The 23758-nt window shown below is 43.8% G+C and overlaps 5 protein-coding genes across 6 annotated transcripts in view; 4 read left to right on the top strand and 1 right to left on the bottom strand.

Moving 5' to 3' along the window:
* Positions 1-23758, bottom strand: part of LOC140353380 (uncharacterized) — a 257995-nt gene that overhangs the window by 79309 nt on the left and 154928 nt on the right. The window lies entirely within an intron of this gene.
* Positions 1-23758, top strand: part of LOC140353385 (uncharacterized) — a 143458-nt gene that overhangs the window by 4127 nt on the left and 115573 nt on the right. Inside the window, exon 2 of one of the 2 annotated variants that reach the window (XM_072437927.1) lies at positions 17688-18861. The exons of the other annotated variant lie outside the window; for it this stretch is intronic. Within the exon in view, the coding sequence (XP_072294028.1) occupies positions 17688-18835 (1148 nt within the window). The 3' untranslated portion in view covers positions 18836-18861. Of the gene's footprint in view, positions 1-17687; positions 18862-23758 lie in introns of those variants that run through there. 2 annotated transcript variants of the gene reach the window in all.
* On the top strand, positions 1457-14544 carry LOC140354260 (uncharacterized). Its single transcript, XM_072439209.1, has 4 exons — positions 1457-1680; positions 2412-3295; positions 11028-11241; positions 13459-14544. The coding sequence occupies exons 1-4, from the start codon at positions 1485-1487 to the stop codon at positions 14421-14423; spliced, it is 2259 nt and encodes a 752-aa protein (XP_072295310.1). The 5' UTR covers positions 1457-1484; the 3' UTR covers positions 14424-14544.
* On the top strand, positions 5350-10360 carry LOC140353386 (uncharacterized). The gene is made up of 6 exons (XM_072437930.1): positions 5350-5615; positions 7479-7643; positions 7812-8020; positions 8145-8301; positions 8395-8493; positions 9812-10360. Exons 1-6 carry the CDS (start codon positions 5369-5371, stop codon positions 10261-10263), a joined length of 1329 nt encoding a protein of 442 aa, XP_072294031.1. The 5' UTR covers positions 5350-5368; the 3' UTR covers positions 10264-10360.
* The window catches only part of LOC140353389 (uncharacterized), a 65850-nt gene continuing 58771 nt past the window's right edge, over positions 16680-23758 (top strand). The window contains exon 1 of the mRNA XM_072437934.1: positions 16680-16922. Within this exon, the coding sequence (XP_072294035.1) occupies positions 16739-16922 (184 nt within the window). The 5' untranslated portion in view covers positions 16680-16738. The remainder of the gene's footprint in view (positions 16923-23758) is intronic.

Here is a 23758-nt window from a genome sequence, read left to right as displayed (position 1 = left end):
CTTCATGTTGTCTGCACAAGAATGGAGCAATGGATCATGGTCTATGTAGTTCCCACTGTTTATTTAGCTTTAGATCATTGCATTTAAACACAGGAGCTTGTAATTCGATGTTTTGAAGCCCACAATGTTATTGCGAGACTTTTGACAATACGATTCCACAATATTTGGGCTATTGTTACAACCCTGAATGGTTCTACATCAATATAAAAGAATGTGCACTGGTCCTACCCCTCAAAAAGACAGTTTCTATGGAGATATTATTGAAAGCCCCGACCCCTTAAGCATTCAGACTTCGTTTAAACCAATCCCTGTCTGTTTACTCATGTGTTCTGTGTATTGTCTCTTTCTGTACCTGATGCAGAAGATGAGCATTCTTTCCATTGTGCGGACGTTAATAAATGATTCTGATTCTGATTGAAAAGAGCAGCGGAGATGTCGTTCCACAGTCGTTCCACAGTCGTTCCACAATGGGTCTACAGTGGGTCTATAGTAAGCCTATTTTAGGTCTACAGTAGGTCTACTGTAGGTCTTTAGACAGGTTTGTGTGCTCTGTGTCCCACAAAAGGGCCGTTTCTCATGATTGTGGCGGTAATGTAACACTTAGATATCAAAACACCAAAGAAGAAGATGAAAAGGAAGCTGGATGTCGTTAGTTACAAGTTTGAACTCGTGGGATTTGACAATGTTTCACTTCTTTCTGTTCCTTTTTGAGACTTGTAAATGTTTTGTATTTATCCTGGAATTGTAGTTTTCTAAATGAACAAACGTGACTCGGTGATGCTTTCAATCTTAAACATAACTGACAATGTATTTGGAGCGTTCTGTGGTTTGGGGGTTGTATTTTGGCACGTTCACGATGACGTCCTGCTGGAAGGTTTTGAGCAAACACAAACACACATTGAGAGAAAAAAAATCAATCCAGATAACCACATTTCACTCTTTATGGTCAATAAAAATCTACACAATCATTGTTTACTCAAAAAGTACAATTTGAAACATGTCCTTCAGTACTTTTACTTTAACTTCAATCTTTATGCGACACGCTGAACGTACAAACGCAGAATGATTATTAAACATGAAGGACTTGGACATTGTAACAGACATCCGACAAATGGAACAAATTACATTCATACTTTATTTTGAAATTGACAAATTTGACAGACTTTGGACCAAGTGGGATGTTCAATTTAATTTAAACATGCAGTTATCTTGTTTGTATTTATGTTTAGTTGATGTCTACTTATCTTACTTTATTTAAATATTCTCTCTCTGGTCGTGTTTTGTTCTGTTTTTTCATGTTAATTATTTTTTTGTCGCCTCCGCGTCGGCAGATGGCGCTGCTTCTTTCAGCTGCGCAGACCAGACGCGTCATCACAAAGAATGCGGAACTTCCCGGAGGCTCGTCCATGGATCTATTATAATATCGGGCTCGGGAAGCTGAAAACCCCCGTGAAGACCCCGCTACGCGCTTGTGAAACCCGAAGATGAGTGAGAAAAGGTGCACGCTGAGAGCTCTGGTGAACGCGCGTCTGACTGCGGCTGCAGAAGAGATCTTTGCGCTGGTTGAAAGAACAATAGCGGAGTATGAGGAGGAACTGTGTCGATCCAAAGAGGAGAACCAGAGGAACCAGCAGCTCCTGGACTCGGTTCTGAGCCCGCAGGTCCTGGCGCCTCGAGCAGGTTCGTGTCGATTACGATCACAGAGTTTCGTTCACGTTTTAATCACGATTAAAGTGCGCGATAAGTGGCCCAGTGGAAGTAAGTGCAGAAGTACAAGTTTCGTGTCTTGCGGAGCTGTAGTCGACTTAAGACAATCTTGGTCGAACGAAGACAAAGTCGACTTAAAGCTCTAAGTGTAAAGTCTGTCCATGATCCAAAGTGCTCATGCAAAAAACACGATTTATACAGTGTAATTATGTGTTGGATGTATGAAAGTTAAATACTGCTGTTGTCCCATCTAATCCGCGTTTAATCTACATAAACTATTCGTTGACTTATTGATACACAGTAGTGGCCTCTATCTGGGGAAAATACCACTGAACAAAGAGAAACTGCCGCTAGAACGTCTCAAAACTTGAAATAAATCCCAAAGTCTGGTGTTTTAAAAGGATCAACACAAAAATGAGGAAAACTGAATAATTCACAAATGTTCAGAACATTTGTTATCGTCACATAAAGCTTTTGTCAGATTTAAATTACACTTTTACAAAGAGAAACTGTTCATTATACGACTCAAGTGAGGTTAAATGTGCCTGGAAACCACTAGAGAAGTATAATTTTATTCAAACGTTTCAATGACATTTTGCCGTCTACCTCCAGACTGTCTCCAAACGTCACGAGAAAAAACAAATATAATTTCTTCTCTGGGATTAAATGGAGTGATTCCTAAATAACTGAACATCTTTTTGCAGGTGTCCAGATTCGAGCGGCGAGTCCTGAAGAGGCCGGGCAACGCTTAACAGGGAAGCACGTCGAATTCGCATCGATTAAAGACGAACCGGAAGATTTCTGCTTTGTCCAACCTGGGTGTGTGAAGGGAGAAGTGGAGTCGTTGGCGCTCGAGCAGCAGCACCATGAGGACACGCCCCGAGAGCCTGCGCCCCGAGAGCCCGCGCCGCGAGAGCCCGCCCACTGCACACCAGAGCCATTCACGCTGAAGTCCACTGAAGGAGGCCGAGTCTGGTCAACGTTCTGGGACCCTCCGGCCAGCAGTTCAACTGCACAGATGGAGACAGAGGCTGATGGAGACCACGATAACCAAGTCCAGATAAAAGACACAAGTACAGCTGCACACAACTCGGGTCTATTCAGCAAATACAAGTGTGGAGCAGAAAGCAGAGCCACTGTCACAGAGGGACACGGCTCAGGAACTGGAGCAGAAGGAGGAGGAGTCACAGAGGTACACCTGGAGCAGAAAGAACCAGAAGGAAACCACTACAGCCATGTCCAGATAAAAGACAGCGGTGCAAACGTCTCGGGCTTGTTTGGCTTCAGAAGTCCCTCTGAGAACATGACTTTGTACCTGGGCCACGCCAAAGTCCACGAGTGCTCGTTTTGTGAAAAGAGATTCTCGACCAATCAGAGTTTACAGATTCACATTCGAGTTCACACAGGGGAGAAACCTTACAGCTGTCCGTTCTGTAAGAAGTGTTTCACCCAAAAGGCTCATTTGAAAACTCATATCAGAACGCACACCAAAGAGAAGCCATACAGGTGCTCAGTTTGTTTGAAATCGTTTATGCATAAAGTTTCTTTGAATCTGCACATGGAGAAGACTCATCCGGAGTTCGTGGGCTGAACTCAGACCCACAGCGGCCCGTTTGTATCGGCCCAAAGCTCAGGGGGAGGAGCTCCACAGCACAGCCAGGTGATTGGACCAGAGAGAACGCAGACTCAGGCAAAAACAGGAAATAATCATTTTTAGTTCATTTATTTTTTTTAAAAGTTCAAAGAAATGAGGCAAAACTGTTCCTGTTTACGCTAGCTTTAGCCACGCCCCAAACACACACACTGGAATGACTCAACGTGTTTGTTTGAGTCTCAGAAACACACGACCTTTGACCCCAAGGGCCAATGGAAAAGAGACTTTGGGACGTTGAACCTTTATGGGCCACTTCAGACGGGCCGTGACTCCTGTGAATCTAATGCTGGAGCTGTAGGAAATCAGAGAAAACTGTTAGATTTGTGTTTCACGTCTAAAATGTAGTTACCATTGTGTATTTATAGAGTTATGTCCGAGTTAATATAGAGTTTAGAGTTTACAATGAGACGAGTTGTTTTTGCTGTTTATTTGTTAATTTTGTATTGATTCATACAGTTTGATCAAAGGTAGTTTTAAACAGGATGACAGAGTTGTGTCGCCCCCTGTTGGTTTGTCATTTATTACACTGAACAAAAATATAACACTTGTATTTACAAACACAAAAGACTCATTTCTCTCATATAGTTCACAATGAGTCAAAACGTGTCTTACTGAGCTTAATATTAATGATCTGGTCTGTGCGGTCAGCAAACCAGGGTCACGCGATCAGAGGGTCATGCGATCAGAAGGTCACGCGGTCAGAAGGTCACGCGGTCAGAAGGTCACGCGGTCAGAGGGTCATGCAAACAGGTCAGAGGGTCACGCGGTCAGAGGGTCACGCGGTCAGAGGGTCACGCGGTCAGAGGGTCACGCGGTCAGAGGGTCACGCGATCAGAGGGTCACGCGATCAGAGGGTCACGCGATCAGAGGGTCACGGGATCAGAGGGTCACGGGATCAAAAAGTCACAAGTCTGCTGAGAGCTGTGTCCAGATCCTTCAGCTCATAATCACGTTGTGTCCTGAGCTGATGCTTGTGGATGAGGGTCAGAGGTCAAAGGTCAGAGGGGTCATATCTCTGTAATCACTGGTTTTATTGCATGAATCAAAAACTGGCACAAAGTTCAACTTCTCTGACGACACAAATAAACAGGCTCAGAAAATGGAGCCATTATTCAGACGCGATTGTGTCAGAGAAAGAACTTTAGGACAGAAGATCAATGTGACGAGTTTGTGGAGCCAAAGTGAGAATGACGAGGACAAACATTTGTGGAGTTAGATTTATGAGATTTCTTCCAAAAGCAGTGACTTTCCTGAGTCCATCTTCAGAACCGAGAAAGAAACGATTCAAATCCACTGAGTCAAGACTGGTTGGACGTCAAGACAAAGATTTGCTTTAATCAAAACTAAAATCGACTTGTTTTTGCAGCAGTGGGAAGAGTCCTTTCTCTTCACTAATTATCATAAATAATTCATAGATGTCTCTGGTCATAGGCGTACTTTACGGCCACGCCCCCTTTTGGGTGAAAACAGTGTTAACAGAGAGAGAGAGAGAAATGGTTAAAATGTTATTGTTCTGCCCAAAATACAACACAATATTGATGATCCAGGAACCGCATTCATGACAGAGAAGTTATATTATAGTATATTTTAATTCGATATCGGGATCGTTATAAGATAAAACTGTGAGAAATAATAGTCGAGAGATGTTTATCCCCCTCACAGTGACCAGAGGTGTCCAACATCTACAACCATCTCATCCACGCTCCAGGTCATGTGACACTTTTCTCCTTCTCTCGGGATTCAAACATCCACCATCTTCTCCATCCGGGGCTTCTGTGCCACCGGGATCTGATCTGTTCACTCTAAAGGGCGCGGGGACGTTCTGGTGGCACAGGAAGTGACGTATGACCAGAGATAAATACGTATAGGACTTCAGCCACTACTTTTGACCCTGCGGTGCTGGCTCACGTCCACCAGGGGGCGCTCTCTAGCAGCACACGCAGAAGTGAGACGTACGTGGGGAAAGATCAAGCTGAAGAAGAGCTTCCCGCAGCGCACTGTGGACACATGGAGAACACGCAGAGAAAAGCGTACGACGCGGGCTTTAAGTTAAAGGCGATCGAACTGGCCGTGAAAGGAGGAAACCGGGCCGCGGCGCGCGCGCTTGGCGTCAATGAGTCGATGGTGCGTAACTGGCGTCAGCAGCGCAAACAACTGAGCCAGTGCAAAACGACGACGAAATCCTTCAGAGGAAGATGGCGGAGATGGCGCAGACTGGGACACATCCTGGAGGACATGGTGAACACGCAAAGAGGTGCGGCTTCTTCTCTCAAGCCCCGCGCGTGTCAGGCGAGGCGCGTGCTGGCGTGTGTTTGTTTCTCAGATTTGGGGCGTTTACGTGGATGTTTTCTGCATTAACCTTTGATCTGAGCAGTAGAGAGGCTCCGCCCAGTTTGGAGCGCGTCAGAGCGGGATTATAGTTAAGCCCATGGATCTATTATATCTGGAACGTACAAAGTCTGAGGAATAAAGTCTGGCGGTAATGCAACACTCGGATGCCAACCGCCATAAAACAACAACAACAACAACAACAACATATCTGGAACGTGTCACTAGCTCCCCCAGTGGCCACTCCGTTGGTACTGCAGCCAATGCGTGCAGCCCTGAAAGCTTTTATTCCCTAAAGCGCAATGTAACAGGGACCTACAGCTGATGGGGACCTACAGCTGATGGGGACCTACAGCTGACTAGGGCCTACAGCTGACAGAAATGTCAGATGTGGCGGCAATTCTTACACATTTTTGGTTCATTGACTTTTTCTCTGTTTTAAAGTTGTTCAGTCGTCTTTAAAACACATTTGAGCTGTTAGCTGTCTGAGGGCCGCCGGTCTGATGGCCTTAGAAGCGATATCTTGAAATGTTTCTACCTGAAAAACTAAATAACGTAAAATACATGCAATGGAAAGAAAACCAGGAAATGGAATGTTTTTCCAGGTATAAAATAATGGATGTTATGTTTCGTGTCCATCAGTGTCACCTGTGTTACACATACAAGCAGCATAAATACTGACTTGATCATTACTTACGCATGTTTTGTGATAAACATGTTGTAGAATGATTGGCATTTGGCAGATAAAAAATCTGTAATTTAAGAAATCAGTTTTAGATCAAACATTCCATATACTTAATAAGAATCAGAATTATTTCCATTGTCAGTGAAAAAGTTTACAAACTAGACATTTTTATGGTTTTATATTTTATTTGCGATAAACAACAAAACACTGAATAATAACACTAAAATATAGACTGATAGACATGACAATAGATAGATTTTGGTCAATTCATATAGATTCATATATTTTCTGCACTAAAAGAGTTGAGGCTGCACATCCCGGATCCATCTCGTCATTATCCGAGTGTCGCCGCGGTAACCTTCTGATGATCCCGGCCTTCGTGAAAGCTCCGTCCACAGTTGACTGATACTTGAGCCCAGAGTTTAAAGTCCGCGTAGTAAGTGGGTCTCTCGGCAGGAGCTATCTTGGGGTCCTTAATTCGGGGTCCGGGGTCCTTAATTCGGGGTCCGGGGTCCTTAATTCGGGGTCCGGGGTCCTTAATTCGGGGTCCGGGGTCCTTAATTCGGGGTCCTTAATTCGGGGTCCTTAATTCGGGGTCCTTAATTCGGGGTCCTTAATTCGGGGTCCTTTATTTAGGTGTCCGCGTTGTTCCAGACGTATAATGTAGTGTACATTTTGTGTGTAGCGGTGGACTTACTGTTCCCAGAATGCTTTGTATACATGTTGTTGGGACCTCCGCGCTCTCTCCTCACCACAAGTTACACATCACCACCAGACTCGTCATGACGATGAGCTGTTTGTATCAGAATGACTTCTCTTACGGCTCTGGACACAACACGTCTTGGTTTGGGCGGTCAGGACTGGTCTGGTTACCTGCGTCCTCTCCCCGCCTGGTGAACCTTCAGACTTGTGGGCAGCCAGAGAATTTTTGTATCGCAAAAGCTACAAATCAAAACCACTTTTTCTGACTGTACGATACCGTTATTCTGAGCGCTGCATTCAGCTCTTCACATATGAAGACTCAATGAGAGGGAAACTGAACCACAGCAAACTCTGAGCTGACATTTAATAATCATATATTCTGTTTCTCCTTCTCTCCTGCAGGTGTTCAGACGGACACGTTCAGTCCTGATCTTGTGAAGCAAGAAATACCAGAGACTTCACTGATTAAAGAGGAACCAGAGGAACATTTGCTGAAGCAGAAGGAAGAGCAGCTCCCAGAGTTCACTGCTGTGTGTGTGAAGAGTGAAGCTCAGTCTTCGCTGCAGAGTAAGTCCTGTGTAAAACAGCCGTAGATCGACCTGATAAGTTGCTATTAGATATTGCCTTTCACTTTAATCTGACTAAAATAGGAACATATTTGATAGAGCATGTGGTCGCTCTGTCGTGGTTTGTTAAAAGTGTTCTAGACCTAATCATTACATTTGTGTTCTGAAGAGAGGCCTGGATCCTCAAAGAAGTTCTGCATCACCTGCAAGACTAAGATCTGGGTGGCCTGTAAAAGATGCCCTCACTGTGGCAACGCACAGCCCCAGAAGAAGAGCCCGATGGACTCCAAGAAAGCTTTCTCCAAGGCCAAGGAGGATCAGCAAACCAGAAAAAGAAGGAACAGCTCAACTAAAGAACATGACAGAGCGCTTCAGCAGGTCAGCAGCAGACACGTTTGGAAAAGGGACATTGTTGAGTTGTAGTTGAGATAAAGATGCTCTCGTCAGTCAAAAGATTGAGTTTTATCATCTGCACTCAAGTTCACGTTCGTTCTTCTTTCAGTTGGACAGATTTTCCCGCCTGGGTTATTATCCTGTTCTTCTTCTGGCTAAGGAGCACGAGGGACGTCTCTGGACTGAAGTCAAATCCAGCCTCGATTTCCAGCTTCCTGTAAATCTCCAGAGCCGTCTGAAAGAGTCTTTTGAGGGAGTCGTCAACAGTAAGTCTTTGTTTGGAGAATGTTTTTCAAAGATGCATCTGTTTAATTTTGAGAACTCTTTCTTTGACGAGTTTGTAATAAACTGTTCTTTAGTTTTCCAGAAAATATCAAGCAAGTGTCGCCCGGGAAACATGGATGAGATGGTTTTCCCTGAGCTCCACGAGAACAGCCTGACTGACTCTGCCTCTAAAGGTAGGGCGGGCGTGTCTTGAAGGTAGGGCAGGCGTGTCCTGAAGGTAGGGTGGGCATGTCCTGAAGGTAGGGCGGGCGGATGTGTCCTGAAGGTAGGGCGGGCGGATGTGTCCTGAAGGTAGGGCGGGCGTGTCCCGAAGGTAGGGCGGGCGTGTCCTGAAGGTAGGTAGGGCAGGTGTGTCCTGAAGGTAGGTAGGGCAGGTGTGTCCTGAAGGTAGGTAGGGCGTGTCCTGAAGTCCTGAAACGGGAAACGACAAACTCAAAGGCCACGCAAGCAACAACACTTGATCCGCCCCTTATTTTAAAGTGTTAAATGTAAAGTATTCAAGTAAAATCAAGCCTCCATAAGTAATAGGAATGTCCTCGTGTCTTATTCCTCACAGTGACTCAGACGATGCAGGTGATCTCTGACCTCTGTGTCTGGACCTTCTGCCACAAACGACGCGATAAGAAGCTTCTGCTTCTCGGTTACTTAAAGGAAAAAGAGGATTTTTTTTGCTGAGTTGAGAACTCAAGCGACTGTTTTTAACTCACCCCTTCCCCACCGCCCCACCCTCCTGTTGTTTACAAGACTCCGCCTCCCATCAAACCTCGTGCATGAGCAGCAATAGCTCCGCCTCTACACGTGCGTTTGTTTATTAGCTCGATTGCATCATCTCTCGTCTCCACAGATTTCCGTCTCTTCTGAGCTCTGAGTCTTTCTCTGTGTCATGTTTGTCCCGTAACTGAAGGAACTCACTAAACACACACCCGTATAACAACCACGCATGTGCAGCCAGGGAAACGTGCTGTTATGGGAACGAGGCTGCAGGTGTGCAGTAGCACGCAGGGAATGATTGACATGTGGGAGAACTACTGTCCACGTCCCTGTCCCGACCATCTCCGTCCCGACCTGTCCCCGTCCCGACCTGTCCATGTCCTGACCGTCCCTGTCCCGACCGTCTCTGTCCCGCAGACACAGGTGGTTTTGGCTTGAGTCTTGTAGATCAGGAGAAAACGGTCCTCTCTTGGTGCAGAGCTTCAAACGGCACCTCATCATATTTAGAATCCTAATAAATAAGTCTCAATCCACACATTAAACATCTGCCTTGAGCAAAGACTAAAGAAGCGACTGCGTTTACACTGTCAGCATAATGTACAGTTAATCATTTTACAGGCGTATTGAGAAAATAACTTTTTACAGTGGGACAGAGCTCAACTTGTGGGCTTCGCTAATGCCGCAAATGTTGGTCGGCAACAGCAACACAACAGTCAGTCGCCTGTGTTCAATATGGAACATTCATTGTCTTAATTTGATGTTTCTCCTTCTCTCCTGCAGGTGTTCAGAAGGTCTTCAGCCCTGAGCCCAGTGAGACTCCACAGATTCAAGAGGAACCAGAGGAAAAGAGCTCAAAGAACATTATGATTAGTGATGTATTTTCACTGTGTGACGGAAACAAGACAACTGAACTGTCAGCAGACAAACCCTTCAGCTGTCCAGTTCGTGAAAAGGCAGTTATAAAGACTCGCAGCCAAAGCGTCAACGACTCTTCACTGCTCCAACAACGACCGACCAGAAAGAAACGCCAGCACAAAAGAGGAAAGGATTTACACTCTGACACTGAGGAACACACTGAGAACTCTTCTTACACTGACAGTGATGAAGACTGGGAACTTCAGCCAAAAGTTAAACTGCACAGATGGAGACCACGACAACCAAGTCTAGATAAAAGACCCTGCTGCACAGATGGATGCACCGGCTGCAGTAAATGTGACCTGTGCGGGACGTGACCTGTGCGGGACGTGACCTGTGCGGGACGTGACCTGTGCGGGACGTGACCTGTGCGGGGGACGTGACCTGTGCGGGGGACGTGACCTGTGCGGGGGACGTGACCTGTGCGGGGGACGTGACCTGTGCGGGGGACGTGACCTGTGCGGGGGACGTGACCTGTGCGGGGGACGTGACCTGTGCGGGGGACGTGACCTGTGCGGGGGACGTGACCTGTGCGGGGGACGTGACCTGTGCGGGGGACGTGACCTGTGCGGGGGACGTGACCTGTGCGGGGGACGTGACCTTCTTCTTTTGTTTGAACATCTATTTAGTTGCCTGCATAAAGCCCAACATAGACGGTCCCTTATTTAAATAACTCCTTTAGTTGTAATTTGATGCTCGTTGTTTTCTACTGCTGCCTTTTCTTTCCTGTTGAACACTGTACAGATGTTAAAGAATAAAAATGAAATGTAGGCCAATGAAATGAATAAGCATAGAACATTTTTGATATTTAGACTGCAAGAAGCTAAATATGTTTAAAACATGTTTCAGGCACTGTGAAATTATTAAAATAAGCTGTAATAAATGTATAAAACCATTTATGTGTTTGACGAACCGACACAATACAACCAAAGAAAGTTCAAAAAGTCTTTTACTCTGAAGGGGCGGAACTGTGGGCGGGATTTAGAGCGGAAGTCTTATGAGGTGCGATACAGCGGTGCTAAGCTCGAGCTAAAGCTAGAAACTAAAGTGTATTATAGGAATGCAGCTAATCTGCTGAGAGCCACTCGTCAAACGAAGAAGAAGAAGAAAAATGTGTGAAAGGAGTTTGGCGCTGAGAGCTCTGGTGAACGCGCGTCTGACTGCGGCTGCGGAAGAGATCTTTGCGCTGGTTGAAAGAACAATAGTGGAGTATGAGGAGGAACTGTGTCGCTCCAAAGAGGAGAACCAGAGGAACCAGCAGCTCCTGGACTCGGTTCTGAGCCTCAGAGCAGAAGGTGAGTTTTATAATGAACTCTCTGTGGCCTGTTTATGTCCAACTGTTTGTAACTGTTTAAATGTTAGAAATAAAACAGAAGGAACATAATATTGTGCATTATTTTCCTGTTGTATCTAAATGAGTCCAAAGTGCGGAGCGGTCATCAGTGACCACTGGTCAATGTCTGGTGAGCTTTGGTGGGCGTGGCTGGTCCTCCAGTTATGGATGTTCTTTATTGTTTTCATGTGTCATGAGGACCATAGATCACGTGCTGGTTTATGAACGTCATGAGTTACTGCTGATCAAAGTAAATGTGGATTCACACCATCTATTCTAAAACACATTCTTTTATTCTCTGTTAGAAAACACAGAATATTATATCACTTTTATGTGGACGATTCCCAAGTCGATCTGCCTGTAATAAATAGTTCCCTCCTGAAATGTCTGGATGATATCAAGACTTTGTTGGCGATGAATTTCCTTCAACTGAAAGAGTCAAAAACGGAAATGGTTGTTTTGAAGCCAAACAAAGCAGTTGATTTTGACTTGGTCTTGGGGTCTCTCCAAACCTACATCAGGTCCACAGCCTCCAACCTCAGCGTCATCATTGATGGAGATTTTAAGCTTGATTAGAAGATACATGCCGTGGTTATAGCTAGTTTTTTTATCACCTCTGGCTTTTATCTAGACTCAAATGGGTTTTATCTTTTAGCGCCCTGGAGCGGGTGATCTGTGCTTTTATCTCCACACGTCTGGACTTCTGTAATTCACTGTGAAATGCATCACATTCAAATCACATCAAATACAATAGAATATCATCTGCAGCAATTTTATGTTCAGTTCCATCAATTGAACCGCCAACTGTGTTTTTTACATCTTTCCTCCAAATCTACAAATGTAGAGCAGGATCTCTGAGGTCTGAGTGTCTAAATTTGCTTCAGAGATTTAGATATTTTTTTTTATTGAAGATAAAGAAACAGTCTTTTCTGGAATAGATATCGCCTTGTCTTCTTCATGCAAGGGGAAGACCTGAGGTTCCACACGGATCTCTGTCCTGCTGTGGGGGAGGGGCAGTGATCTGCCGCAACAGGCCTGTCGCCTTGTTAGCTTGCGGCTGGCTGTTTCCCACTGGAGCCGTGGACTTTCAGCTGCCTGTCTTGTCCAACACACTGTGCGACTGGAACAGTTCATCGCCACTGACACTTTATTTTGAACACATTTTCTCCAGGATGTTTGGGCCTTGAGCTTTATTAGTGCAGCGTTAAATGAGGACGAGAGAGAGAAAGTTGTCCAGAAGCTGTCACATGAAGCGTGGCATTAGCACGTTCCACTCGACCACTGAGCCACACAAATGTATGTTTGATTAGATACTGTAGTGACACGTTATTGGCTGTTGAATGCTGCTCAGGGACCAGGTCATTTACTGTGGGTCATTGTGATAAAATGTGAATATATGATTATATTTCTGTGATGTATTTTATCTGCATAATAGTGATATTTTATCTGCATCATTAGTCTAAGAGAAAAACGGGTGTGTGACAAACTGCATTTATGAAGGTATCATAAAGATGGGCCAAAGAATGTTGCCCCAGGGGGGGAGTTGCACCCCCCCTTGCAGGCTTTATCTCTACGGAAAAATACCAAGTGCCTTGATGTGAAGCTGACCAATGAGAAATGTGATCGCCTATTCCAGAATATCTAATAAAACCAACCAGCATGGGAAAAAACGAGGTGAGACGCAGGAGGATCACGCAGGCTGCTTACAACAGCTTGCGTGATCAGCCCCGCGTTTTCTCCCAAGCTTGCCACACAAATGTCTGATATTTCTGTGTCGTTTCATATTCTAAGTTGAATTGTGTTCTCAATGTGTTACGGAATAGCATTGGTGTTTGTCTGATTCCATGACAGTCATAAAAAATATAGCTCACAAACAACTGAGAAAGTCCACTTGGGTGTGAAAGGCCATTTATATCAAACAGCAGAGATGGAGTTGTTTACATTGGTGGAAGATTGTCTTTGGGCTTGTTAAGTTTAAGCTGGTCCTGTGTCTCAGGAGGCTTCAGATCTGACCCTTCAGATCTGATCCTTCGGCCTCTGACCAGCACCAAACACTCACCACATTCACACAGAAGTGTCCACCAAACAAGTGGACTGGTCTGTTTTCCTTTTGGTTGGTGGGAGCAAATGATTCATCTAAAGTTATTGTGATAAATATATTTCTCCTTCTTTCCTGCAGGTGTTCAGACCGACTGGTGCAGTCCTGATCTTGTGAGTGAGGAAACTCCAGAGACTGCACAGATTAAGGAGGAACCAGAGGAACATTTGCTGAAACAGGAGGAAGAGCAGCTCCCAGAGTTCACTGCTGTGTGTGTGAAGAGTGAAGAGCAGTCCTCACTGCTTCAACAAAGACAACCTGAGCACAGAGAGTTGACACAGAGAGAGCACTGTGGAGGAGCAGGAGCAGACATCAGCTTAGACCCACATGGACATTTACACTCACAGACTGAGGAACAAACTGACAATGATGAAGACTGGGAACCTCAAGCCAGCAGTTCAACTGCACAGATGGAGACAGAGGCTGATGGAGACCACTACAACCAAGTCCAGATAAAAGACACAAGTACAGCTGCACACAACTCGGCTCTATTCAGCAAATACAAGTGTGGAGCAGAGAGCAGAGCCACTGTCACAGAGGGACACGGCTCAGGGACTGGAGCAGAAGTAGGAGGAGGAAAAGCAGGAGGAGGAGGAGGAGGATACAAGAAACATGAATGCTCCGTTTGTGAGAAGAGATTTTCATTTAAAAAAACCTTAGAAAGACACATTAGAACTCACACAGGAGAGAAACCTTACAGTTGTTCATTTTGTAAGAAAGGATTTGCACGACAAAGTACTTTAGATTATCATGTGCGACTTCACACAGGGGAAAGACCTTATGGCTGTTCAGTTTGTAACAAAACCTTTGTCATAAAAAGTAATCTAAACGTTCATATGAGAATCCACACTGCAGAGAAACGTTTAAGCTGTGACATCTGTACGAAAACATTTAACCTCAAGGGTAATCTCAATAAACACATGAGAACTCACACAGGAGAGAAACCCTACAGTTGTTCAGTTTGTAAGAAAACATTTGCCCAAAAGTGGCATCTTAAACGCCATTTGAAAAGCCACACGGAAGAGAGACCTTCCAGTTCATTTTGAGGGAAGCTCCCTCATCAAGCAAAGGATGCAGTTTACCCTTATTTTTTTAACAAGTTTTTGGAAAGAGTTCAGGTTTATGTGTAAGCTTAGGGCTCCCACCTGTGGTCAGGCCATTTATATTTACGTAACTGAATGCAACCAGTTTGTCGCTGCTTTCTAACAGATATTTATTGTCTTTCTTTCTCACACACACACGCATGCACGCACAGACACACAATATCTGCTCCCTTCAATAAATGTTCTGAAGTGTAACCTTGAGTTTGCCTGTTCCTTCTGCACACAGCATTGCACACTTGCCTTTATTCTTGTTCATTGTTGTATGTTGCACTGAATCACTCATCTGAATCTAGCCTGGGGTTCTTGTTCACTGACAATGGCAATAAACCTCTTTTGATTCTGATTCTGAAAAGCACATGCAAACACAGTAGATAATACTTACAGTTGTTCAACTTTTGAGGAAACAACTTAAAATACATAAATGAAACTCACACGGAGAGAAATGTTACAGCTGTTTTAATCTTTAAGAAAACTTTACAAAAGTGTAATTTAAACACATGAAAACTCAAAGGAAAGAGACGGCTTTTACAACTGACCATTTTGTAAGAAAACGTGTACGGCAAGTATTTTTCAGATCTACCACACCAGTCAAGACCCAAGGTGTAGGCTGTGCAAAGGGCCCTGAGACCCACACATAACTGCAGAGTGCAGATGCTGCAGGGACAGCACACATGGAGCTCCATCATCAGGTGGCTGGCATAGTGTACAGAAACATCTGTGCAGAGTATGGCCTGGAGACCCCAAGGACAAAGTGGGAAAAACCTCCAAAGGTGGTGGAGAACGACTGAGCCAAGGTCCTATGGGACTTCCAGATACAGACAGACCGAATGGTAATGGAACCAACCGGACATAGTGGTGGTCTCAAGGGTCAGAGGAAAGCCGTGGTGGTCTCAAGGGTCAGAGGAAAGCTGTGGTGTTGGACATAGTGGTGGTCTCAAGGGTCAGAGGAAAGCCGTGGTGTTGGACATAGTGGTGGTCTCAAGGGTCAGAGGAAAGCCGTGGTGTTGGACATAGTGGTGGTCTCAAGGGTCAGATGAAAGCCGTGGTGGTGGACATTGCAGTACATGAGATGGAAACATCCGGAAAAAGGAACATGAGAAACTAGAGAAATCCAAAGGCCTCAGAGAGGAGCTGGAGAAGGCCTGGAGCGTGAAGGTATTGGTGGTGCCCGTAGTGATCGGAGCACTTGGGGTAGTGACCCCCAAACTGGAGGAATGGCCCCCAAACTGGAGGAATGACTTGGGCAGATCCAGGAAAAACATCGGAAATCTCAGTCTAAAAAAGTGCAGGAACAGCAAAGATACTAAGATTAGATAAGATAATCCATTATTGTCCACACATCGGGAAATTTCGGTGTTACAACGCAGTAGATACAGGGGGAAAGGACAGATAACTCATAGGAAGTTTGAAAAAAAAAAAAAAACACTCTTAATAGAAGAACTCTTATAAACAAAACAAAAAACTCTTATTAACAAAACTCCTCTCATGTCTTAATAGGAATGGAGAAAAAAAAAAAAGATAAAGCTAAAAATAAAATAATAATAAAATAAAGTAAAGTAAAAATAGCTAGCATAAGACTAAATACTGAAGAACCCTCAAGCTCCCAGGGGCCTCTGGTAGAGGACCCGAGCTTAAAGGGGGAGGAATAGAGAGACCACCCACGGAGGGTGAGAAAGAGTTTTCTGTATATATATATATGTATATATATATATATATATATATATATATATATATATATATATATATATATATATATATATATATATATATATATATGGAATGTATTTATTTGATCTGAGACAAAACACACTTTCAGTGTTTTCTCGGTCAGACAGAAGCAGAACGTATCAGCTCGTATGAAGATTATTTTGTTTTTATATAACCAGTTTTGAATGATTTGAGTGAACCATTTTATTTTTTGATTTGAATGATGTGAATTGACTTTTTAAAAGCTCCTAGTTAATAATACAATGCTATATTTTTCTTACAGTATTATATGCAAAAAGCTAAATATGTTGGTTTGTAACACATTTTCAAGCCACTTTAAAATAACCAAATAAACACTTTAAAATACAGCTGGAATAAATGTATAAAACCATGTTTGTGTTTGATGACAGACACAATCCAACCAAAGATAGAAGTTCGAACGAATGTATTTTACTTTGAAAGGGCGGAAATGTGGGCGGGATCTAGAGCGAACGTCCGACACGGCGGCGCTGAGCTAAAGCTAAAGCTAAAGCTGTGAAACAGTGTTTAAAATGTGTGAAAGGAGTTTGGCGCTGAGAGCTCTGGTGAACGCGCGTCTGACTGCGGCTGCGGAAGAGATCTTTGCGCTGGTTGAAAGAACAATAGCGGAGTATGAGGAGGAACTGTGTCGCTCCAAAGAGGAGAACCAGAGGAACCAGCAGCTCCTGGAGGAGGTTCTGAGCCTCAGAGCAGAAGGTGAGTCTCAGCTCATGGCACGTTTTTTATCTCTTAGAGTGGCGCAAAGACAGCGGGAGGAAGATCTTATAAAGTGAAGCCTCGTGAACCAATGAAAGCTCAGCACAAAGCCTCACGTGACGCTTTACGCGGCTGACCCACGTGTACTGAGGAAACATCAGACCGGGTCCAGGGGAACATCTGACCGAGTCCAGGTGAAACATCTGACCGAGTCCAGGTGAAGGACTCTACGTTTGACTCATGTGTAACAAAAGAGCTGGAGCTAACCAAAGACATCGACCAGGAACATGCCTCACGCAAACAATTAATCGACAATTTATTTACGTTTTAATATTATTAATAAAGAGTTTTACAAAAACTATTACTACAAGGCCAATTACCTTTTATATGTATTTGAATAACATTCAAAACGGGCTAATAGACCAAACACTAATCAGAATTATTCTCCTATTGTTAAAATTTTTGGCACAATAACCAGATATTTGTGGTAAAATATGAACGCAGCAAAACATGTAGAGAACACGTGTTCACATCATCACTGTCCATGATCTCTGTGTCTTTGGCCTTGTTAAGTTTAAGCTGGTCCTGTGTCTCAGGAGTATTCAGATCTGACCCTTCGGCCTCTGACCAGCACCAAACATTCACCACATTCACACTGAAGTGTCCACCAAACAAGTGGACTGGTCTGTTTTCCTTTTGGTTGGTGGGAGCAAATGATTTATCTAAAGTTATTGTGATGAACATATTTCTCCTTCTCTCCTGCAGGTGCTCAGACCGACTGGTGCAGTCCTGATCCTGTGAGTGAGGAAACCCTAGAGACTGCACAGATTAAAGAGGAACCAGAGGAACATTTGCTGAAACAGGAGGAAGAGCATCTCTCAGAGTTCACTGCTGTGTGTGTGAAGAGTGAAGAGCAGTCCTCACTGCTTCAACAAAGACAAACTGAGCACAGAGAGTTGACACAGGGAGAGCACTGTGGAGGAGCAGGAGCAGACATCAGCTTAGACCCACATGGACATTTACACTCACAGACTGAGGAACAAACTGACAATGATGAAGACTGGGAACCTCCAGCCAGCAGTTCAACTGCACAGATGGAGACAGAGGCTGATGGAGACCACTACAACCAAGTCCAGATAAAAGACACAAGTACAGCTGCACACAACTCGGGTCTATTCAGCAAATACAAGTGTGGAGCAGAAAGCAGAGCCACTGTCACAGAGGGACACGGCTCAGAGACTGGAGCAGGAGGAGGAGGAGGAAGAGGAGCAGCAGCAGGAGGAGGGGGAGGAGGAGGAGCAGACGTTGGAGGGTGGGACACTAAACATGAATGCTCTGTTTGTCAGAAGAGATTTAAGACTAAACAGAAGCTAAAAATACACAACAGGATTCACACTGGAGAGAAACCTTACAGTTGTACAGTTTGTAAGAAACCATTTACTCAACAAATGTATTTGGCTCATCATATGAGAGTACACACAGGAGAGAGACCTTACAGCTGCTCAGTTTGTAAGAAAACATTCTCTCTAATGAGTAATTTCCAAGCACACATGAAAATCCACACTGGTGAAAAACCTTACAGTTGTTCGGTTTGTAAGAAAACCTACGTCCGAATGCACCATCTGAATATACATGGGAGATGTCACACTGGCGAGAGACCTTTCAGTTGTTCAACCTGTAAGAAAACGTTTACTCGAAAAGTGAATTTAGACAGACATGTGATAATACACACTGAAGAGAGACCTTACAGTTGCCCAGTGTGTATGAAAACGTTTGGCCGAACGGAGCATCTGAAAAGACATCTGAAAACTCACACAGGGGAGAGACCTTACAGCTGTTCAGTGTGTATGAAAACATTTACTCAAAAAGGAACTCTGAATGTTCACATGAGAAAAGGCCGACACAAACTGTAACATGACGAGTTCTTCTGAGGAACTCTGTGAGGAACCCACATGGACACATGAGAACTCACACAGGAGAGAAACCATACACTAACCCGAACCCTCATACTTATGTAACTGAATGCAACCAGTTTGTCACTGCTTTCTAACAGATATTTATTGTCTTTCTTTCTCTCTCTCTCACACACACACACACACACACACACACACACACACACACACACACTATGTAAACCAAACCTTCTCGTCCCAATATCTGCTCCCTTCAATAAATGTTCTGAAGTATAACCTTGAGTTCGCCTATTGCACACTTGCTTTTATTTATTCTTTTTCATTGTTGTATGTTGCACCGAATCATCATTGGGTTCATGTTCGGGGGAGTTAAATTTGGGGCAGTGTATCAGAGTGTAACAAATATATTGTCCTTAAAATGCAGAATAGATTGCAAGTTAAATTAAATATGATTTATAGTTTGATAGAATAAGAAGTGTTTATCAGAAGATAGAGCTCAAGCTGCCATACTTCCCCCATAGTTGCTCCTAGGGCAGCGGAGCTGAAACTGTATGTTTATATTTCTGTTCCCAACTGGCCTGACCATAAGCTATTTCAAAGAGGAATGTTTTAAGCCTGGTCTTAAATGAAGAGACTGTGTTGGCCTCTTTAACATGGACAGGAGCTGATTCCATAACACAGGAGCTTGGTGCTAAACACTCTACCTCCTACTGTGCTTTTAGAGACTCATGGGACCAGCATTTTGAGAGCGAAGAGGTCTGTTTGGATGGTATGGTTCCATAGCATCTTTGAGGTAGGATGGGGTCATGTCATTTATGGCTTTGTAAGTCAGGAGGAGGAGTTTAAATGAGATTCTAAACTGGACAGGAGCCAGTGAAGAGACTCCAGCACCGGCTTTATGTGCTCTCTTCTTTTAGTTCCTGTTAGTAATCTTGCTGCTGCCTATTGAACCAGTTGAAAGCTTTTTATGGAGCTTTTAGGACACGTTGTGAGCAGGAGTTACAGTCTAATCTAGACGTTACAAATGCATAGATACGTTTTTCAGCATCGCTTTTAGGCCGGATTCTTCTGATTTTATCTATATTATGCAGATGGAAATAGTCTGTTTTACAGGCTTGATTTATATGAGCTTTAAATGAGAGCTCCTGGTCAAATAAGACTCTGAGGTTTCTTACAGTAGAACTGGAGGCTACACTGACATTGTCCAGTGTGACTATCTGCTGAGATAAAGCGTCTCGTACATGTTTAGGACCAGCACAATGACCTCGGTTTGTTCAGGGTTTAGAAGCAGATAATTAAGTGCCATCCAGGTTTTTATCTCCTTCACACAAGCACTAAGTCTGTCTACTTGATCGCTCTGATCAGGTTTCATTGATAAATACAGCTGAGTGTCATCTGCAGAGCAGTGGAAGTTAATGCCATGCTTTCTAACGGCAGCATATAAAGAGGAAATAGAACTGGACTCTACTGACCCCTGAGGCCTGAGTAAGTTACTTTAGAACAAGGGGAGGAGCTCTGGTTTACATGAACAAACTGGTACCTATTAGATAAATAGGATGTAAAGCAGCTGAGGGCGGGGCCTCTGACACCTACATCACATTCTAACCTCTGCAGTAAAATGTTGTGGTCGATGGTGTCAAACGTCAGAACCAGGAGTGAGACCAGTCCATCGTCTGCAGCTGAACCCTGCTGTGATGGGCTCTGAACCCTGCTGTGGAGGGCTCTGAACCCTGCTGTGGTAGGCTCTGAACCCTGCTGTGGTGGGCTCTGAACCCTGCTGTGGTGGGCTCTGAACCCTGCTGTGGTGGGCTCTGAACCCTGCTGTGGTGGGCTCTGAACCCTGCTGTGGTGGGCTCTGAAGGCTGACTGGAAAATTTCAAATAAGTGATTGTCCTGTAGGGGGCGAAAAAGCTGTTTAACCACAACTTTTTCAAGGATTTTAGAGACAAAGGGAAGATTTGAAATAGGTCTGTAGTTTACCAATAGGTCTGGATCGAGGTCAGGCTTTTTCAGAAGAGGTTTAATGACTGCATGTTTGAAGGACTGTGGAACATAGCCACTTTCTACTGAAGTATTTATTATATTAAGAATAGAGTGTATAATTATGGGGAGAATGTCTTTGAGGAGCTTGGAATCAGGTCTAGGACATAAGTTGAGCTTTTAGAGGACATAATGGCTGAAGTTATCTCTCTTGATCAACAGCTGTGAACCTTTCTAAATTTACTGATGGATTTATATGAGACACTAGTTTTACTACTTGGGCTTGTTCAGGGATAATAGTGGGAGTAATTTCATCTCATTTATCTCTGATTGTTTTTATTTTATTTGATAAAAAAATAGGAGGAAATCATCAGAGCTGAGAGTAGCTGGGAGTGAGGGCTCTACTGTGCTGTGACAGTTTGTTACCATGGCTACAGCGTGTTACTTTAGTTGACCTCTATTAGATTTTAATAGTATCTGGTCTCCGGGTTCTCCGGCTTCCTCCCACCGTCCAAAGACATGCATGTATTAGGCAAAATTGGTGACTCTAAATTGGCCCTTGTGAATGAATGTGAGAGTGAATGGTTGTCTGTAATGTCTATGTCTCTGTGTCTGCCCTGCGACGAGTTGGCCACTGTCCAGGTTGTACCCCACCTAAGGCCCGAAGTCACTGGAATAGGCTCCAGTCACCCGCAACCCCGAAAGGGAACAAGCGAAAAATGGATGGATGGATGGATGGTTTGGGCCTTACACAGAGCCTGCTGATAGGACAGTAGCTTTTAGAGATTATTCTGTGTGGGAGTGGCCAAAGGGTCTTTATCATGTTCTAACTCTGTTTATGTGAACGCAGTTCTTTGTTGTACCATGGGGAGGCGCTTTGGCCTAATGACCTTCTGTTTTAACGAAGCAGACTTCAGAGAATTCATGGTCAAGTGGACAGATTAGTCACTTCCCCTGGACTAAAGCTGTTCTCAGCAGGATCACATGACATGATCAAATGATATGTCACTGAATATTAGCTCTATTATTTCTTTGAACTTTGAGATCGATTTTTCGGATATTGTCCTTTTCATTATAACTTTATTCTTCTGGATCATCTTTAAGAATAAACTGATAGGTAATTATGAAATGATCTGACAATATGTGATAAAATGTGAATATATGAGTATATTTCTGTGATATATTTTATCTGCATAATAGTGATATATTATCTGCATCATTAGTCTAAGAGAAGAACGGGTGTGTGACAAACTGCATTTGTGAAGGGGTCGTAAAGATGGGCCAAAGAATGTTTCGCCAGGAGGGGGGGTGACAGCCCAGAGGAGTTTGGGTAATGTTTACCCAAGGCTTGATCTCTACGGAAAAATACCAAGTGCCTTGATGTGAGGCTGACCAATGAGAAATGTGACCCGCCTATTCCAGAATATCTAATAAAACCAACCAGCATGGGAAAAAACGAGGTGAGACGCAGGAGGGTAAGCCAGGCTGCTTACAACAGCCTGGCTGACACAGTCCCGGCGTTTTCTCCCAAGCTTGCCATACAAATGTCTGACACTTCTGTGTCGTTTCATATTCTAAGTTGAATTGTGTTCTCTATGTGTTAAGGAATAGCATCTGGTGTATGTCTAATTCCATGACACAATATATATAGGGTTTTGAGGGAAGACAATGAGGTCACTAATCTCTATTCCATACGTTAGAACAAGATCCAGAGTGTGCTTATGACTGTAAGTCATTGAAGACTTAAAGGTCCCATAACATGCAAAATCGACTTTTCAGAGCTTTTAACCTTCTTACATTGCTATTTGTGCTTTATATATGTCCCCAGAGTGTTTTTTTGATTGATTTCCGCAGTGTTTAGCTATATACCAGACTGTCTCCTTTCCTCGAATCTCCAAACTGACGGGGGTGTTCACAGGACCGCGTCATAACCACAGGCACGCGTCATCACCCTCCCCCCTCCCGCCTGCCGCCTCCCGCCCCCTTCCCCCCGGCTCCGCGCTGGCTCCAGGCTCGTCTCCCTATACAAGCCCCGGAGTTTTTCTGCTTCAATTTACGAGGAAACAGGGCTCAAAGAGGCCCAAAACTTCATTAATGATATCGCACTCTTTACTATTATCACAATGGTGAAGGTTTATGTGGCAGTTGATGCAGCAACCGGGAAAATAAACGGAGAGATGGACATAAGACTTTTTTATATATATATATATATTTATTTATTTATATATATATATATATATATTTATTTATATATATATATATATATATATATATATATATATATATATATATATATATATATATATATATATATATATAAATAAACACCAGATTTATTTCGGCTCAAAGTAATGTTGATCTGAAGTTCTATCGTTTCTCACTCAGTCGCGCGGCAGGAGCGGCGCAGCGCGGAGCAGACAGCTGTGGGACTATGTCACGGGTGGGCGGGGCACACACGCGCTCTGAGACTACGTCACGGGTTGGGCGGGGGAGCCAGATCGCTCTTCGCAAGGGTGGGGGCGAATCTCAAACCAAGCCGTCTACATTTCCTGGTTGGTGAGGGGGTCCAAGGTCTGGGTGATATTTCTAAACTATTATGTTAAGGGTGTTGCACAACCCTTATTATTATCAATTATACACTTAGGATAGACTACGAAACGTGAAAAAAGCACGTTATGGCACCTTTAAATTGTTTCTCTTTTGACTTATTCATTGTTCATTGTTTTATGTTGCGCTGAATTACAAAAGCAAGTTCCTATGTTTGAGAATTTTGTTCATTGCCAATGGCAATAAACCTTTTCTGATTCTGATTCGCATTATTTACATTCTGAGCAAGTAACTTATGGATTACCTCAGGGGTCAGTACTGGGTCCAGTTCTGTTTACTCTTTATATGCTTCCGTTAGGTAACATTACCTGAAAGAATTATTTATTATATGAGAAT

The sequence above is a fragment of the Eucyclogobius newberryi genome, unplaced genomic scaffold (genome assembly GCF_026437365.1).
Source record: "Eucyclogobius newberryi isolate DKJ021-1_F unplaced genomic scaffold, fEucNew1.0.hap1 SCAF_9, whole genome shotgun sequence".
Lineage (NCBI taxonomy): Eukaryota > Metazoa > Chordata > Actinopteri > Gobiiformes > Gobiidae > Eucyclogobius > Eucyclogobius newberryi.
Note: the sequence above shows the minus strand (reverse complement) of the source record. Positions and strands in the feature narration are given on the sequence as shown.